Source organism: Hemitrygon akajei, chromosome 14 (genome assembly GCF_048418815.1).
Source record: "Hemitrygon akajei chromosome 14, sHemAka1.3, whole genome shotgun sequence".
NCBI lineage: Eukaryota > Metazoa > Chordata > Chondrichthyes > Myliobatiformes > Dasyatidae > Hemitrygon > Hemitrygon akajei.
This window is the reverse complement of record NC_133137.1, coordinates 25099944-25120286: the sequence shown is the minus strand read 5'-3', so window position 1 is coordinate 25120286 and position 20343 is coordinate 25099944. Positions and strand designations below refer to the sequence as shown.

General features: G+C 40.4%; 1 protein-coding gene across 2 annotated transcripts in view; it reads left to right on the top strand.

Annotated features, from left to right (window-relative positions):
- Positions 1-20343, top strand: part of rhbdd3 (rhomboid domain containing 3) — a 29730-nt gene that overhangs the window by 1529 nt on the left and 7858 nt on the right. For both annotated transcript variants that reach the window (XM_073065702.1, XM_073065703.1), the window contains exons 2-3: positions 12264-12659; positions 15103-15259. In XM_073065702.1, coding sequence (XP_072921803.1) covers positions 12264-12659; positions 15103-15259 — 553 coding nt within the window. The remainder of the gene's footprint in view (positions 1-12263; positions 12660-15102; positions 15260-20343) is intronic.

Genomic DNA, 20343 nt, shown 5'->3' with positions numbered 1-20343 from the left:
ATCCAGCCTACCTTTGATTTTCAATGCCTATCAGAGGTGTTTTTGAAATGGCTTTGGCTGGACAAATTTCTTTGTTCGTGCAATAAGCCACTTTTGTTAAAATCAAGTTAACACCAAACAGTGGAGGACTTCCTCAGTACAATAGTGAATTTTCAACCTTGCTATATTCAGATGTGTATCTAAGCATCCTATTATTTTGAATTTGAAGGGGCAATGAATCTAAAACCTATACACCCTGTATTAATCACTCTGTACAGAGGAATCATGTCCTGTTAAAACAGTTACTCCTGCACACCTTGAACTGTCATTAATGACAAAGGTTTCTGCTCACCTGCCCTAGCTCTCTTTAAAAAATAACTTCTCTTTGCTATTTTGTACTTTCCAGAGAAAAATATAAGATACAGGCCCTCTCTTTCATAATTCTCTTGCTAGTTTGATTCTGTTTTGCTCACGTTTAGAAAGGTGTTTTGCTGTAGAAAACAATTGACATAGTGGCTTTTACATGAATGGGTTCAGTTTATTGTCATGTGCACAGATGCAATGAAAAAAATTACTTGCAGTAGCATTCCAAGCACATATCATCTTATATGCAACAAAAAACATAAATCATATAAGAAAATAAAAAAGTTTGTATAAAGTCTCCTCATCCCTACACCAACTCTATGCTTTGTAGAAGTGTTATTGGGCAGGATTTGATACCAGAAGTTAGAGGAAAGGGAAATGGAAGGATTTAGAGAGGGAATTCTGGACCTTACACCTGAAAGGAAGACACTTGGGAAAGACAGGGTGTCAAACAAGGATGATCATTGGAGTAAGCTACTGCAGGGTGAAACCATGAAGAAGGGAGGGATGTTTATCCAGCTGATAACATAAGTGAAGTGAAATTTTTTAGATGGGGCTTTGCCAGATCATTATCCCAAAGGTCTCCAATAAACCAATGAGCAAGTAATTGTAAATTGTGTATTCACTGAGGGAGTTGGAACCCACAGTGTTCTCAACCAGGGTGCCTTGATATTCCTTATGGCAGGATTAGGAGAGAAAGAGACACATGGATCATTATATAAATAGGTTTTAAACTGCGGAGCAAGAACCAGCAAGATTATGAGCTTAAATGAAGCAATTCCATTAATAAGTGTCGAGATGGCCAATGCAGTGACAGAGATGATTAGAGGATTAGTACAGTCAAGGTTGTGAAGGGAGAGAATTATAAACCTGAATATTTATTTCCACAAGAAGAAAGATTCTCTTAACATTTACCAAGTGCATATTGCAAATGCCATTAGAATTATTTGTATCTTTACTGATGGATCAATTGATAACATTTTACTGCAGTTTTTTTAACAATGGGTTGCCAGGGTAACAATTGTGAAGCTTTGATTTTAACTATGGACAACTGTAATGATTCCATTATGTGAGAACACAGACATTCAAAGGCAACTCCTTGCATTGTGGCCCATTTATGATCTTATAGCCCTGGATCTTTTGTAGTTTTATCACCAGCTTTAGAATTACTGTCTCAGTTAAAAAGGCCGTAAGTCTTCAGTATGTAAGGACACTATTCTATATGCCACACACAAAATGCTGGGGGAACTCAGCAAATCAGGCAGCATCTATGGAGGGGAGTAAACGGCCGATGTTTCAGCCCAGACTCTTCATCAGGAATGGAAATGAAGGGGGGCAGAAGCCAGAATAAGAATGGGGGAGGAGAAGGAGTGCAAGCTAGCAGGTGATAGGTGAAGCTAGGTGAGGGGGAAGATAGATAAAAGAAGAGGTAAAGGGCTGAAGAATGGGAGAGGAAAGTGGAGCATGGAAGAAAGGGAATGAAGAGGGGCAGCAAAGGGAGGTGATGGCTGGGTGACGAGCAGAGAAGGTTTAAGAGGAGAACCCCGAGTGGGAAATTGAAAAGGGAATGGAGGAAGTTAGAGAAATGAATGTTCATCCCCTCCCCTTGCACAAGAATTGGAGCTTTTGCGGAGTCTTTTATGTTTAGTTTATATCCCAGGTACTTTGATAGTGTAGGCGTTGAAGACTTTGATTATAGATTCATAGAAAAATACAGCACAGAAGCAGGCTTTCAGCCCATCTAGTCTATGCTGAACCATTTAAACTACCTACAACCATTGACCTACACTGGGACCATGGCCTTCCCTGCCCCTGCCATCCGTGTACCTAACCAAACTTCTCTTAAGTGTTGCAATCAAGCTCACATGCACCACTTGCGTGGGCAGATTGTTCCACACTCTCATGACCCTCTGAGTGAAGAAGCTTCCCCTCATGTTCCCCTTAAACTTTTCACCTGTCACCCTTAACCAATGACTTCTAGTTGTAGTTCGACCCAACCTCAATAGAAAAACCCTGCTTGCATTCACCCTATACCCTCATAACAGACTTGCCTACCATCTTGACAGACCTATACTTGCCATGATGCTAATTCCTCCACACTAAAAGAGGAATGAACAAAACATGAGTGTGATGACCAGAAAGTTAAGAGGCACAACAGCCATTACACAGAGGCTTTGATAGATTTACAATCTATTAAAGAATAGTTTTTTTTACATTCGTGGCTAAAGCTGTCAAGTGATGCACCAAGCTTTTATGTGAGAGTAAAAGACCACATGAATGAGGCATTAAATAGCTCAATAAAATAATAAAAATGCACATGGAAAAACAGCAAATAAGACAAGAGAGTGGTCAGTGTGTGGAATGGGCTGCTGGTGACGGTGGTGGAGGTGTATACAATAGGGTCTTTGAAGAGACTCTTGGATAAGTACATGGACCTTAGAAAAATAGAGGGCTATAGGTAACCTTAGGTAACTTCTAAAGTAAGTACATGTTCAACACAGCATTGTGGGCCAAAGGGCCTGTATTGTACTGTAGGTTTTCTATGTTTTTACAACCTGATCTACTTGATGGAATGTCCAGATGAAGAGTTTGACTCGGAACATTGACAATTGATTTTCTTTTGTGTCAGATCTGCAGTTTCTAATATCCTCACCCTCAATTTTTGATTACATCATTCAGATTTATTTCATTTTGGATTATTCTGCAGATATTTAAAGTCTCTTCTGAATTTAAATTCACTAGTTAGTGGGGTTCCTGTCTTAGACCTCTGGATTACCAGTTCAATAGTTTCATTGGAACACTGCTGTTGCTGTCAAGTAGAAAACAAGGATCTTTAGGTTTGGCTAGGCAGAGCAGGATACAATCGCGGAATTTTGGATGGATAGCATAGCCCCGCACAGTTTAGGTGCATTGAAGTAAGTTGTTATATATCAAGATGCTTTATATTATGATCTTTGGAAATGAAAATGGCTAATAAATTTTGGGGCAAGTTAGCTAAAATGGGTCATTAACCATCTAGATAGTTAACTGGAGTATTGGCATGTCACACCATTGGTGACCTCGGAAACAATCCCACCAACCAATCCAAATTAACCAGTGCCTCTTCTTTCGGAGGAGCACAAAAATCATTAACGGCAAGATGTATGTTCCAGTTCTTCTATTGTCCACCAATTACAAAAATGGAAAGATTACCATTCATTTTAGGGTTAGACTAGATTTAGGAATAAGTTGCTGCACTTAACACTTTCATGATTTGTTATCAGTCTTGAAAACAAAAGTATGATTGTGCCCAGAGGTTTTGGCAGCATCCATGGATGGGAACAATCAACACTTCAGGCTGAGACCCTTTATCATGAGCTCAACTTCCATACCTTTACCATTGCCTTCCTCCTTGCACCATCATCCCCTTTCTTGTTTTTTATCACTCCTAACTCCAAATGAAGTTTAAAAGTTAACAGCAATGCAGTAAGATATGGAGGAAAGCATGGGGAATCTGGCAAGGCAAAGATGCCTCACCTCAGAGTGGAAGACCATCTCACTGATTGTAAGCCAAGACAATTTTGTCCATTGCCAAAAGTGAAAGAAAAAAGAGGCACAATCATGCTCACAAGAGATGCTGGAAGTCCAGAGCAACACACACAATGTGCGGGAGGAGGCATCCGTGGATCCTATTCTTGCGCCCCCATTAACTTCCTCTGTTTCCACCAGCACAACATGCCTTTGGGCTTACACTAGGGGCAGTTTACAATAACCAGTTAAACTATCAAAGGGCACACCTTTGGAGTGTGGGCGGAAGCAGGAGCACCCAGAGGAAAATTACTTGGTGAAAGTAGTGCCTAAGATCAGATCAAACCTGGACTTCAAACTGTGAGGTAATAGCACTGCTCTCTGAGTAACTGATGTCCTTTCCATTAGGTTTCTGGTGACTGAGTTCATAGTGGTTACAGTAAAATGCAGAATTAAAGTAACAAAGAATCATCTGCTCAGGGCAATGCTATTCATTAAATGGTGTTCATCAAAGCAACTGGCCAATGTCCATAATGTCCCCAGTGGCGAGAAAATCACAGGGAGAGCACTTTCTAAATTTAAAGAGGTACAAGTGTGTTGCTTTTCAATTGAAAGGAAATGGCTGAAAAACAAAATTGTAAACACAACAGATTCAGCAGATGATTGAACTCTTGAGCAACACATGCAGTGTGCTGGAGGTAATCAGCAGGTTAGGCAGCATCTATGGAAAGGAATAAACATTCGAACCAAAGAAGAGATGTTTAACTGGGCACAGTGGTTGGAACTGGGAAGTCACGTGATAAATCTTTAAGAATATATCCAACAAAAGTTTGCAATCCTATTTGCTAGGAATGGATTTTGACAAAAAAAGCTGTAGTATTTTTAACAATAGATTCTTTGAAAATTATAATACAAAGGACGTTCAACCACTGTGCCTAAGCAGTTGGAAAAGAGCTGCCCAACCTAATCACATCAGTACTGTATCATCCTTACAGGCCATGGCTCCAAAGGTTAATATCCAAAGTACATTTTAAATGGGATGATGTTATTTGTTTTTACCTCCTTTCAAGCAGTGAGTCCCAGACCTCTAAACTCCCCGAGTGAAAAAAACCTTTATTCTTCTCAGTTAAATATTTTAAGTTCATATCCTCTAGTTTTGATTCCTCTGCTTGGGAAACATATCTTTTATATGTACTATTTTCAATTTTATATTCCTGTAGTAACTCCCCACTGATACCTCAGTCATCCAATCTTTTCATAGCTACAAATCTCTGGCAATTTTTTCAAAAATTTCTTCTCTACTTTTTCCATTACAGCTACAGCTTTCTGAAACGTGATGTTTAGAACAGTATGCAGTATTCAATTTAATGTTCATTCTGGTCACATCAGACTGCATTACCTTTCTCTCAAAGGGTGCCCCAACGGGTCACGCCGTTGTCTAGTTGCTCATATAGTTCTAGTGATCTAACAATAATCTGGCTTTGACACTCTCTGTCTTAGTCAATAAAAAGTTTTTTTTTACATGTTTAAATCATTTTATTAACTTCTCTTGCTGCCTTTGAATATCTGTGTATGTATGATGCATTGTTTTGTTTTTATTCTGCTATCTGTCAAATCAGATGGATGAGTCCTACCATTAACAACTCGTTACACAGGCCTAGTAGTTTAACGTGCTATTAAGTGTCCCCATTAAGTGTCTACATATCCCTCCTACTTCACTCCTACTGAAAACCTGTTTGCACCTTTTCCTAAATCTTCCTATCCATTTCTGACAAGAGGCTGCAAAAACCCTAAAAAAATGACTATTTTTCTTTTCACTGATGCTGCCTAAATTGCTGAGATTTTCCTGCATTTTCTGTCCTTTAATCAAATTCCAGCATCTTTTAGTTTTATTGATTTTCAAGGACAAATATTATTAGGTGAAAGATATGTGGAACAATCAGATTAGATAAATAGGAGTACAAAATGGTCAGTTTTTTAATTGAGTGCCAGGGTGGATACAAGGGGCTGAATGGACTTTGTTATGTGCCATGATGTTTGACATAGGCGATCATGGTTTTTTCATGAAAATGATTCTTCTTGCAATATTTTTAACCATATAACAATTACAGCATGGAAACTGGCCATCTCAGCCCTTCTAGTCTGTGCCGACGCTTACACTCACCTAGTCCCACTGGCCCGCACTCAGTCCATAACCCTCCATTCCTTTCCTGTCCATATACCTATCCAATTTTACCTTAAATGACAATACCGAACCTGCCTCTACCACTTCTACCAGAAGCTCATTCCACACAGCTACCACTCTCTGAGTAAAGAAATTCCCCCTCGTGTTACCCTTAAACTTTTGCCCCCTAACTCTCAAATCATGTCCTCTTGTTTGAATCTCCCCTACTGTCAATGGAAAAAGCCTATCCACGTCAACTTGATAGATAGATAGATAGATAGATAGATAGATAGATAGATACTTTATTCATCCCCATGGGGAAATTCAACTTTTTTCCAATGTCCCATACACTTGTTGTAGCAAAACTAATTACATACAATACTTAACTCAGTAAAAAATATGATATGCATCTAAATCACTATCTCAAAAAGCATTAATAATAGCTTTTAAAAAGTTCTTAAGTCCTGGCGGTAGAATTGTAAAGCCTAATGGCATTGGGGAGTATTGACCTCTTCATCCTGTCTGAGGAGCATTGCATCGATAGTAACCTGTCGCTGAAACTGCTTCTCTGTCTCTGGATGGTGCTATGTAGAGGATGTTCAGAGTTATCCATAATTGACCGTAGCCTACTCAGCGCCCTTCGCTCAGCTACCGATGTTAAACTCTCCAGTACTTTGCCCACGACAGAGCCCGCCTTCCTTACCAGCTTATTAAGACGTGAGGCGTCCCTCTTCTTAATGCTTCCTCCCCAACACGCCACCACAAAGAAGAGGGCGCTCTCCACAACTGACCTATAGAACATCTTCAGCATCTCACTACAGACATTGAATGACGCCAACCTTCTAAGGAAGTACAGTCAACTCTGTGCCTTCCTGCACAAGGCATCTGTGGTGGCAGTCCAGTCTAGCTTCTCATCTGACTGTACTCCCAGATACTTGTAGGTCTTAACCTGCTCCACACATTCTCCATTAATGATCACTGGCTCCATATGAGGCCTAGATCTCCTAAAGTCCACCACCATCTCCTTGGTCTTGGAGATCTATCCCCCTCATTATTTAAAATACCTCTATCAAGCCCCCCCTCAACCTGCTACGCTCCAAAGAATAAAGACCTAACCTGTTCAACCTTTCTCTGTAACTTAGGTGCTGAAACCCAGGTAACATTCTAGTAAATCTTCTCTGTACTCTCTCTATTTTGTTGATATCTTTCCTATAATTCGGTGACCAGAACTGTACACAATACTCCAAATTCGGCCTTACCAATGCCTTGTACAATTTTAACATTACATCCCAACTCCTATACTCAATGCTCTGATTTATAAAGGCCAGCATACCAGAAGCTTTCTTCACCACCCTATCCACATGAGATTCCACCTTCGGGGAACTATGCACCATTATTCTACAATACTGTTTGGCCAATTTTCTACAAAACTGTTTTGCCAATGCCTTCTTACGTGCAGTTTCTTTTTAAGACCGTAAGATATAGGAGCAGAATTAGACCATTTGGCCCATCAAGTCTGTTCGACCATGTCATCGTGGCTTCCCACCATTTCCCTTCGTACCCTGACCAATCAAGAATCTATCATCCTCTGCCTTCAATACACGTAAAGGCTTGGCCTCCACAGCTGCCTGTGGCAAAGAACTCCACAGATTCACCACTGTCTGGCTGAAGAACTTCCTCCTCATCGTTCTAAAAGGACGTACCTCTTTTCTGAGGCTGCGTCCTCTGGTTCTAGACACTCCCACCATAGGAAACAGCCTCTCCATTATATCACCATTCGAAAGGTTTCAATGAGGTCAGCCCTCATTCCAGTGAATACAGGACCAGAGCCATCAAATGCTCTTCATATGCCAAGCCATTCAATCCTGAATCATGTACATGAATGTTCCCCAGTTTCAGAACATCCTTTCTAAGGTAGAGGCCCAAAACTGCTCGCAATACTCCATGTGAGGCATCACCAGTGCTTTATAAAGTCTCAGCATTACATCCTTGCTTTTATATTCTAGTCCTCATGAAATAAATGGCAACATCATATTTGCCTTCCTCATCACAGACTCAACCTTCAAATTAACCGAGACAGGAGACCACAGCCATTATCAATACACTTCAGAGGTTATCTGTCTGGCCTCAGTGAAATGCTCATATGACCATCCACCACCTGCTCCCATGGCTTCCCATGAACCTGATCAGTGGGGCTAAATAAGTGGTACACCTTGCCCAAGGGCTGGCAGAAATGAGGAGTACTTTACACCTGCATTGGTAGCAACATTTCTCTGCTCCACTGCTCAAAAGGTACGTAATGGGTAGCACAGTACTTTACAGTATAGACGACCTGGGTTCAATTCTCTCTGCTGCCTGTAAGGAGCTTGTATGTTCTCTCCATGACTGCATAGGTTTCCTACCACAGTCTAAAGATGTACTGGTTAGTAGGTTAATTGGTCATTGTAAATTACCCCGTGATTAGGCTAGGGTTAAATTGAAGGATTGCTGAGTGGTGTGGCTGGATGGGTCTACTCTGCACTGCATCTCAATAAATGTTAGAAGCAAGATTCACTTGTCAGTAGTGGTTATATGTGGTATTAATTATTGGAACAACAATGCCAGAAGTAGGGAACAAAAAAGTACTGTGATAGGTGTGTCCATGATTGATCAGTAATATATGCTGTATGTACAGCATATATTTTGGGTGGACCATATTGATGAACTTCCATTAGATTTTCAAAGTTAAAAACAATTATCCTAACGTATGTGCTTGGGTTGTACTAATGATATGGAAATCCAATAGATGCACTGTTAAGTATATGGGAAAGCGAGGCAAAGTCTATTGTGCACTTAAATAGATCATTATGATGTATTGTTTCATTTTCAAAACAGTCATGCAGCAAACATACCCTGAAGTCTTTATACTGAAATTTCATAAAATTCGCAGATTATTTAGTGAATTGCCAGTAGGCAGTTTTCAGAAGAAGAAAATAGCAAGAAAAATTTTTTAAATTTCAATAAAGAATGAAGTGCAGCTCCATTAGATATGAAGCATGCACAAATTTCTTCTCAGGAGGGAGGCTGCAGATTCAGTCTTTTGACCTAGTTGACCTTGGACTGATGGTCCTAGATGACCTTGGGTGGTACACAGAGTTGGTCGTGATTGCTGTCCAGCAATATTTACTGGGTGTGTGAATGTTCAGTGGATAGGCTAGGTAAGTGGATTAGTTTCTTGACTGAGCCTGTCTTTTCACCCCTTGTTGGGAATATGGAAGTCACTGTTCTCACCAAACTGTCTAGAGTAAGTTCATGAGAATGAAAGGATTAATGTATGAGGAGCAATTGATGGCTCTGGGCCTGTACTCACTGGAGCTTAGAAGAATGAAGGGCGATCTCCTTGAAACCTATTGAATATTGAAAGGCCTAGATAGTGGGGATGTGGAGAGGATGTTTCCTGCAGTGGTGGAATTTACGACCAGAGGGCATAGCCGCATAGTTTCAGAATAGAAGGATGTTCCTTTAGAACAGAGGAATTTCTTTAGCCAGAGGTGGTGAATTTCTGGACTTTTTGCCCCAGACAACTGTGCAGGCCAAGACATTGGGTATGTTTAAAGTGGAGGTTGATAGGTTCTTGATTACTAACAGCATCAGAGGTTGAGGAGAGAAGGCAGGAGAATGTGGTTGAGAGGGTTAATAAAATTCATCATGATGGTATGGTGCAGCAGCACAATGGGCCGAATGGCCTAATTATGCTTCTATGTCGTATGGTATTATGGACTTTTTGAAGAAGAGGAAAATAAAGGAGATTTGGGTAAAATATTCAGGATCCCTGAATTGCAACTAAAAGGGAATACTGGTTGGGTATTTAAGGAAAAAAAATTCTGGATGTCCTGTGGAAAAAGTTTCTGTTAGTGCTTGTGTTTTTGTTCTGTGGAAGCCATCTGCAGTAGCTGAACTTCAGTTTAAACATGATGTTTTTGCTAATAAGACCATAAAGCATAGTAGTAGAATTAGGCCATTCAGCCCATTGAGTGATCCACCATTTCATTATGGCGGACACATCTCTCTCTCAACCCCATCCTCCTGCCTTCTCCTTGTAACCGTTGACTAATCAACAAACTGTCAACATCCACTTTAAATACACCCAATGATCTGGCCTCCACAGCTGCCTGTGGCCACAAATTCCACAGGTTCACCACCTTCTGGCTAAAGATATTCCTCCTCATCTTTGTTCAAACTGGACATCCCTACATTCTGAGGCTGGGCCCTCTGGTCTGAGATTGCTCCATCACATCCACTCTATCTAGGCTTTTCATCATTCAATGAGATCCCTCCATTCTTCTAAATTCCAGTGAGTACAGGCCCAGATCCATTAATTGCTACTCATACGATAAACCTTTCATTCCTGGAATTATTCTCATGAACCTTCTCTGAATCCTCCCTAAAGCCAGCACATCCTTTCTAAAATAAGGGGCCTGAAACTACTCACAATACTTCAAGAGAGGCCTCACCAGTGTCTTATAAAGCTCAGCATTACATCCTTGCTTTTATACTCTAGTCCTCTTTGAAATGAATGTTAACATTGCATTTGCCATCCTCACCACCAACTCAACTTGTAAATTAACCTTTAGGGAATCCTACATGAGGACTCCCAAGTCACTGCACTTTGGATTTTAAAAAAATTCTCCCCATTTAGAAAATGTTCTATGCTTTAATTCATTCTACCAAAGTGCGTGGCCATACACTTCATGATGCTGTATTCCATCTGCCATTTTTTTGCCCATTCTCCTCTTCTGTCTGTCTTTTGGCAGCCTCTCTGCTTCTTCAACACTACCTGCCCCTCCACCTACCTTCGTATTGTCCACAAACTTGGCCGCAAAGCCATCAATTCCATCATCCAAATCTTTGAGATGCAACATAAAAAGAATCGGTCCTAACACCGACCCCTGCAGAACACCACTAGTCATTGGCAGTGAATCAGAAAAAGCTCCCTTTATTCCCACTCTTTGCTTTCTGCCAATCACACCAAATGTTCTATCTATGCTGGTATCTTTCCTACAGTAACTTGTTAAGCAGCCTAATGTGTGGCACTTGTCAAAGACCTCTTGAAAATCGAAGTACACAACATCCACCAATTCTCCTTTGTCTACCCTCAAAGAATTCCAACAGATTAGTTGGGCAAGATTTTACCTTAAGGAAATCATACTGATTTTGGCCTATTTTATCATGTGCCTCCAAGTACTACAAAACTGCATCCTTAACACTCGACTCCAACACCTTCCCAACCACTGAAGTCAGGCCAACTGGCCTATAATTTCTTCTCTTCTATCTTCCTCTCTTCTTGAAGAGTGGAGTGACATTTGCAATTTTCCAGTCCTCTGGAACCATTGCAAATATTAGTGATTCTTTAAAGATCATTACAAATGCCTCCACAATCTCTTTAGTTATCTTCTTCAGAACCCTGGAGTATAGCTCATCTGATCCAGATGACTTATCTACCTTCATACCTTTCAGCTTCCCAAGCACCTTCTCCATAGTAATAGCAACTACACTCAGGAATCTCAATGCCATTTGGTCTTACCATTAACTAAACATTCAGGTTCAACTAGGGAAAGAACTTGAATTTCAATAAGGGAAAGTCCTTGAGGTTCACCTCGTTTGATCTATGATGGGATCTGAACTTAAAAAGAAGTGTTAGGGTGTTTTCTGGAGTCAAGGTATATAGCAAATATTAATTTCCCCAGCAACCAATCTCCAGACATGAACATGGATTGTAGATTGAATTTAAAATGCAGCCCTGAACAATAGTTCTTGTGGAGCTGATTGCAAACCAGACAATACTGATTAACATTCATTTTGGGTGTCTGGAGTGTGGGTGCGAAGAAGGAGATGTGTGGAAACTATGTGTAATTCAAAGGAAGCATTGCAGATACGGTGTAACTATAAAATTGTCCTACTTATGCCTTTGATCTTTAGCATATAACAATGTCATGTAGTTATAGGGTCAGGGTACTTCTTCCTCCAAGAGGGTCTCAATGTTGTGCCTGCTGCTCTTTTTTGTTGAATAAAACACATCTAGATCCACTAGCTTCGGTACCTCTCCAGAGACTTTGTTCACGTTACAAGAAGTGCACTGTAAATGTCAGATTTCATGAATTTGTTAGAAAAGATGTATGGTAGCATATAGCACAAGTATCTAATAATGTTTAACAAAAGTATGCCTCATTAGTAGAATTAAATTAACTTATATTCTGTTTTATTCCTGCAGTGCACCGTTTACTGAGCTACTGCTTCTGTCATGACAATATATTTACTTTACTTGTCAACGTAGTGTTCCTAATTTTTCTGAGCAGCCATCTGGAGGAACAGTTGGGTACCATCCGATATATTTACCTCACCATCATTTTTGCTGTCTTTTCTGCAATTTTTTATCTGCTTTCGGGCAAACTATTAAGCTTGGAAGAAACAGCAGTGTGTGGTTTCACAAGTGTTCATTTCGCTATGGTGACACTAAGCTGCTGTAGCTCAGAAATGAAACGGACCTTCACTGTAGCAGGAATCAATCCAGCAGCAGTGCCTTGGATACTCCTCGCAGTTGCCTACCTTGTTATTCCAGGTTCTTCCATATTGCTCCATATCTGTGGAGTTATTGTTGGTCTGCTCTGTATCCTTTCTGAATGTACAGTAATTCAGCTCTATATTGTATTCAGTTTTTGTTAAAATAATTTATATAATGCCTTTTAGGCCTCTTAATAGATACCATTATGAGTTCCATAGCTAATTAAGTACTTCGTAACTGTAGTCACTGTTGTATCGAAGGAAATCTATCAACCAATTCATAGACAGGAGGTTCTTTGTACTACTTAGTAACATGACCTTGATACCAAAGATCCCTTGATCTGTTTCCATGGAATTAGTTGCATTCATCTGGAGGGGTAGAAGACACCTTAGTCTAACATTTCATCTGAAAGATGGTACTGTCAACCAAGTAGCACTTCTTTCAATATTTCCCCAGAGCTTTGCTTCAGTATTTTGACATCAAATCTCTGGAGTTTGGCTTGAAGCTGGACCCTTCTAATTTAGTGGTGGGAATGGTACCCCCTGAGTCACAGCTAAACACTGAAAGCTGATCATGTCTTTCCAAAGGGTTCCAGGTTTGAAACTTCATTTAGAGCTTCGTTTGCTTCTATTCAACTATCAAGTAATTTAAAATCTTATTATTAAAAACAGTGAAAATATCAAAACGTGATTTATGATCTGGGCTAGGCAGCACATTAGATTTGTTCCAGGTGTTTTTCCCACCACTCCTGAAAGTGCTGCAGGGGCTGCTTGTAAGAAGATTGGAGATATGTCTTTCAAATATTTTGAGAGACACATTAATAATAGTCATTGAGTCATACAGCACGGAAAAAGCCCTTCAGCCCACTGATATCCATCTACATTAATCCCATTTACAAGCACTGGGTCCATTGCTCTCAATGTCTTGTCCAGGCAGTGTTTTCCAGATTGCTGTGACCCTCTGGATGAAGAAAATATTCCTCAGATCCTCTCCAACCTTCGCACTCAACACCTTAAACTTTATTCCCCTGGTTTTAGATGTCTCTGTAATGGAGAAAGTCAAGTAAAGTTTATTGTCATTTAACTATATGCATGTATACCGCCAAACAAGACTATGTTTCTCCAGCACAGTAGTACATCAAACACACAGTAACTTAAGAAAGCAAGAATAAAATTTACAAATGAATTGTGCATAAATTAAATATTGTCAGGCACTGTACATATTAACCGGTGACACTTCAAATGCAATGCGACAGGGAGTTCAGAAGCCTAATGCCCTGCGGGAAGAAGCTGTTTCCCAACCTGACCATTCTTTTTACATTGGAATCTCCTGCCTGATGGCATAATGTCAAAGAGGATGCTGGATGGATGGGTGGCATCCTGGGATGATACTAAGGGCTTTGCTTATGCGGCGCTCCTGTTAAATGTCCCCGATGGATAGTAGGGTGACCCCTATTCCTTTTGGCAGTTCTCACAGAACTTCTGATCCGATGCTCGGCTGCTCCCATACCAGACAGAGATGCAGCTTGTCAATGGTGATGCTCTCAATGGTGCTTCTGTAAAATTCCGTTAGGTTGAGGGATGGGGGGAGCCTCGCTTGCCACTATCTCCCTAGGAAGTGGCGGTGCTGCTGTGCTGCCTTATTCAGGGAGTTGATATTAAGGGACCAGGTGAGGTCATCTGTGATGTGAACTCCCAGGAACTTGGTGCACTTAACTCTTCATACGGAGGAGCAAAATATGTGTATACACCTTCCTAAAGTCTACAATCATTTCCTTAGTCTGCTCCATATTCAGACTTGGGCTTCCAATTCTGCTGCAGAAAGTAGAGGGTCACTTAGTTTGTTTATTTGGGAAGAAAAACAAAAGTTGTTCAAGATCCCCATAACTTTTCAAAATTTATATAGTATATTGAATTTTAAATTAACCACAATGCACTATAAGGACACCACCATTGCAGAGAAGCAATATTCCCTTTTGATACTATTTCCACAACATCACTTGCTCCAATATATTTCTGATGCTGGTAATTTGCTCCAAGTTATAAGGTGTGCTCCCTTACTTTGACAGGAATCCTCAACCTGCCAGAATCGATCATGTGATCAGAGCAAGAAAACCTTTTTTATCTTCTACAACTTACCCTTCTAAAAGCACTTGAAGTCAAAACTACCTTAATGTAATTAAGAGGTGCAAATTTGAAGGGTACAAGTCAGCTTTATTGATTTTTATTTAGAGTTTCAATGTGGAATGGGCCTCTTTGGCTCTTCAAGCCGCACTGCCAACAACCCACCCAGTCTAATCATTTTACAATGATTATAAATGATTGGGCAATTTACAATGACCAATTAACCTACTAACCGGTCCATCTTTGGACTGTGGGAGGAAATTGGAGCATCCGGAGGAATCTCACGTGGTTACGGGGAGAACAGATAAACTCTTTTCAGATGAAGCCAGAAATGAACTCTGTACTCTAACGTCCTGACCACTATTCACTACACTTTGGCTACGCAGTGTTTTATTACTTGAATGACCTTGACATTATTTGTTCAGATAGTTATAGGTTTTTATTTTGGTTGGAGTTGCCAGACTTTGTGGTAGAATATGTTGAAAGACTGGCTATCTGTAGACTTTTGCAACATAATTCCTGGATTCCATTTATCTTCTCTCCAGCCCAATATCATCTTACTGTCACAAGTAATACTGAGAGGTAAGCACAATATTTAACTTAGTTATTTAACACTTTGTCTGTTTACAATATTGATTAAAATTGTAGCAGAGGTACTTTGTATGTATATGTTTCTCTCTAATCTTTACTTAATGGTTGGCATTGGATTGGCTCTGAATTGAATTGAATTGATTTTATTACTTACATTATTCATATACATGAGGAGTAAAAATCTTTGTTACGTCTCTGTCTAAATGTGTAATGTGTAATTTATAGTAATTTGTAATAAATAATATGTACAACAGGACAGTCAATATAGCATAGAAATACAATTGTATCAGCGTGAATTAATCAGTCTGATGGCCTGGTGGAAGCAGCTGTCCCAGAGCCTGTTGGTCCTGGCTTTTATGCTGCAGTACTGCTTCCCGGATGTAGCCGCTGGAACAGTTTGTTGTTGGGGTGACTTGGGTCCCCAGTGATCCTTTGGGACCTTTTTACACACCTGTCTTTGTAAATGTCCTGAGTAGTGGGAAGTTCACATCTACAGATGTGCTGGGCTGTCCGCACAACTCTCTGCAGAGTCCTGTGATTGAGGAAAGTGCAGTTTCCATACTGCCTGGTACTATAAGGACACAACCATCGCAGAGAAGCAATATTCCTTTTTGATTCCTTTGTGCTCAGTGCAGCCCCCACTTTCTCTGTGATCTTCTCACAATCACACTTTTTGCAGCTGAATGTGTCTAACCATCCTCAATGTCTCTCTTTCACAACTACCTTGGGAATTGAAGTGGACCATGGGCTCTGACTGGGCCTAAAATGGATGATCCTAAATTGAACAGGTCGGAGGTTGGTCTTTTGGAGCTATTCACAGATTTTAATGGTTACTTCTTTGAAAGATATATTATTGTTTAGAAGAACAAGTCTGAGCCTACTACAGTTTTCTTCCTACCCCAGTGGCTCTTAACCTGGTTTCCATGAACTTGGATGGGAAAAAAGTTATTTTCACTAATCTAGCAGGCCCTTCTATTATGAATGTAGGCAACAAATCACAGTAGTATTTTGATAAGTGTATTTCAATATAATTGATTTATTTTGTAATCTTATGCATTTTATTTTATATATTTAAATACACTGTTCCGAGAAGCAGACCATAGGCTTCACCAGACTGCCAAAGCGGTCCATGCATAAAAAAGATTAAGAACCCCAGTGCTACACCAAGGTTACTTATGTCTCACCTGTAGGTCTTCACTTCAGCATGCAGTATACCACTGTAGGTGTTCCCTAATACCATATCTATGAATCTTGACTATAAATATGAGATGCAATTCAATTCCAATTTTGTCCACCCCTCTGACATTTTGACTACCAGGAGAAGCCAGGTACAGCATTCCAGCCTGGCAAAATTTAAGTGACAGTTATCAGTCCACATGGATTCAGTATTTCTCAGATGCCTACAGCCATATACCCAAATATGAAGGTCCAAGCTAAGCTGGAGGTTGAATGACAAGGTACTGATCTGTTGTGCAACTGCTGAGTTTATTGTTCAGCATAGCAGCAAAGTACTCTAATGAATGGCTGGATATGCTTTAGATTTATCTCAATGGATGGAATAGACATGATGGGCTGAATAGCCTAATTCTACTCCTAAGCATTCTGGTCAATGGCTGCTGAGCATATGATTAATTTATGGCATTTCCAAACCTAAAACCAAATATAAATGCAGGTAAGTGACTGAATTTTCTCACTTCATTTTAATGTTCTTCCTTACTTGTTAATACTGCCCATTCTTTTAAAATTGTATTTATTCTCTTAGAAGTTTTAGGTAATTTTAAATTCTTATTTAAATGTCTAATCTCTGACAGTGATGAGCTGTCAAAAGCTGTTGGGAGTATTTTGGGGATGGGGCCTTAGTGGTACTCACAGCTGGGATCCCTCCTTGCCTTGCTGGATACGTCTCGGTTGTGGAAGGTCAGCTTGATCTGGAAAACAACTTGGTGGGCAAACTCCAACTTTTGAGCCTGCATAGTAGGCAGGGCAGCACCATCTGGTGTGTTGCCTCTTCAACTAAAATCATTTACTTTATTAAGAACTCGGTGTTACTCACAGAACTATTGGTGAAACCTCTGCATGATTATTTTTGGAAATACGGTGTTTGTGTATTTTTGGAAGTATAATGTCTGAGTCCTGATGAAGGGTTTTGGCCTGAAACATTGACTATTTATTCCTTTCTATGTGCAACCCTCTCATTGGAGCTCGTATACAAACTTGGATAAAGTTGCTAACAGCCACATGACTCAGCGGTGAGAAAGCCACCTTTCATAAACAATATACGTTTAGGTATGATTTGGGGTTCAACCAAATAGGAAAGATAGGATATTCCAATTAAGAAACGTAGGTTGTAGTGAATGCTGTGTAAATACTGCCCATACACAGTTATCGGTAGCCCAGAAATGACAGATCGTACACCAGCATAAAATTATAAAGAAAATATATTTAACAAATTTTCAACTTTAATAAACAATTACAGAAAAAGAAAAGAAAAACAAAGGGGCCCATTACAGTTAAACCAGTCCAAAGTGCACTTAAACATTGGGGCTCATTCTGGAGTAGTCGAGCTGTATCTCTTTACTTGCCCACTGGACCCATGGTCTGAGTGAACATTCAGAACTTCCCTTGAAGACTATCTCAAATGAACTGGCTCTCTCTCAGGAGTATTGGCCCTTCCTCCTTGGAGCCATTCATCTGCACTCCTTCCAACGGCATTCTACGGCATCTTCCCTTGTGCCCCACTCCACAGTTCCCACCAAAACTCCTCAAACCAGACTACTGCCCTTCAGAAAACTCTTCCCCTCGGCTCTCTAGAACCTTCCCTCACATCCCATAATCCTGATCGACTGGTGCAACATTCCTATGTTGGACAACATGGCTCCTTATCTTCAGCAGAAGCCAAAACACGCTTTCCAGCGGGACACACTGTTTTTACAGAAAACTGCTACAATAAAATACCTCATAGCGTAGCAGTAGAAATTGTAACCAAAGCATTACACGTGAATGCTGCCTGATCTGCTAAGTTCCTGCAACATTTTGTGTGCATGTTGCTTTGGCTTTCCAGCCTCTACAGATGCTCTCATGTTTGTGTAATGGCATTTTGTTGTAATACTTGTTCTTGGACTGCAGCCAGAAAAGTATTTCCTGATTTGTAACTGTTGTTGAAATACGGAGTAAGGTAACACCAATGCATTGTTCAATTACTTTACATAGTGAAACTTGTTTGCAGGGCACATTGTTCCATACAATGATACCACAGCATCACTGATCCCAAAGCTGAACTCATTGTAAAGGGCAAAACCACGAGACAACGATGGGACAGAATTTTGCTAGCTAGCGTGGTTTCAGAATGAAATACATTTAGTAACACAATGATATGCAAGCTGCACTCTTGGTAACAAACTGAAAATGTAAACAGTCCGTCTGCTAAATTTTAACACAGGGTCAAAGTCTAATTGTATCAGCAAAGATTGATTCCTTGCTCAAACTTAGGACTTAGTGCCATTTGATAGAATTCCCAATGATTCCATCACGTAAAGGCAGAAGTTAGTTGGATTACATATGTATATCTTGCTTTTTTTGAAGGGCAGTACCTTGTTAATCCCATATAATAGGGTGGGTAGCAGTGTTTTATCCGTGTTGGAATAATGTGCATGAAAGGCACAGTTTGTTGTGGGAATCGAAGTAGAGCTTAATTACCATGCAATCAGAAAGGATACAGAGCAGGCCAACAATAACTCCACAGACATGGAGAAGTATGGACGAATTTAGAGTAACAAGGTAGGCATCTACAATTGGCTCTTGCTATAACCACTTGGCACATGCACCCGCTGCAGCCTGTAAGGAGTTTCTACGTTCTCCCCGTGACCACCGTGGGTTTCCTCTGGGTGTCCCCGTTTCCTCCCACAGTCCAAAGATGTATCGGTTAGAGGGTTAATTGGTCATTGTGATTAGGCTCAGATTAAATCGGATTGCTGGGTGGCACAGCTCGAAGAGCTGGAAGGGCCTAATCCGTGCTGTATCCCAATAAATAAATCGGTGGAAGATAGATTCTTTGTGATGGCAGAACCTCAGGAAGGAGCTGAGATGCATTGTTCACTGGACATTTCTAACTAGTCTTGGATGCTCACTGTTTGGGCTTAGCGTCCCTCGAGGACAGGGACTCTCAGAACAATCTTCTCCCATTACTTGTTCATAGCTGGGTGTAACAGCACTGCACACATTTGATCTGATCCTGCTGTTGTGGTGCAGTATAATCTTGTGCTGCTGCTTGTCAGGTTAATACCTTATTTTAGACACTTGCCCTCCGACCTTCTTCAATTTTTTGGGCTGAAAATAATTGGGTTAGGGAGATGTTGGGCAATGCTGATAAATATTGTGGTGGCCTGCCATTCTGCTGCCGCTAATGGCCCACAGCAACTCATGGACCCCAGGCTTAAAATACCAGATCAGTTACCAATCTATGGTATTTACATGCTAGTAGAACCATGCAACATGATGAAAGATCTTCCTGATGTAAGGAATGTCTTCTCAGAGACTGTGCTGTGCTCCCTTCTAATACTCTCATAGATGGATACATCTGCAATCTAAAGGATTGGTGAGAATGTGTTTTAATTTCTTTATTTGTGAACTGATAATACCTTCTCCAAAACTTATCAGAAAGAAAAACTAATGGCACCAGGTGTATGAGAGACAACACTGATAGAGGCTTTCAGATGTTCACTTTCCACAGGAGAGGAGCCAGCTGCTTGGAGGGAAGCAAATGCTGTATGTTTACTCAAGGAGGGTAAGAGGCCTCCATGGAAAGGAAGCTATTGGAAGAACCTCTGAAGGACAGGATTAAAGTACACTTGGAATTAATCAAAATATTCAGTGTTGCTTTCTTAGAAGGAGATCTTTTGACACACACTTTTCTGCTTGAATCTTTCAAAGAAAATCTCTGTGAACTTAATTGAGGCCTTTGACAAGGTTGCATATGGGAGACTGGTCCAAAATGTTAGTTACCATAGGATCAGGACAAGTTGGCCAATTGAATCCAAAATTGTCTTGGCAGTAGGTTGCAGTGATCGTGGAATGTT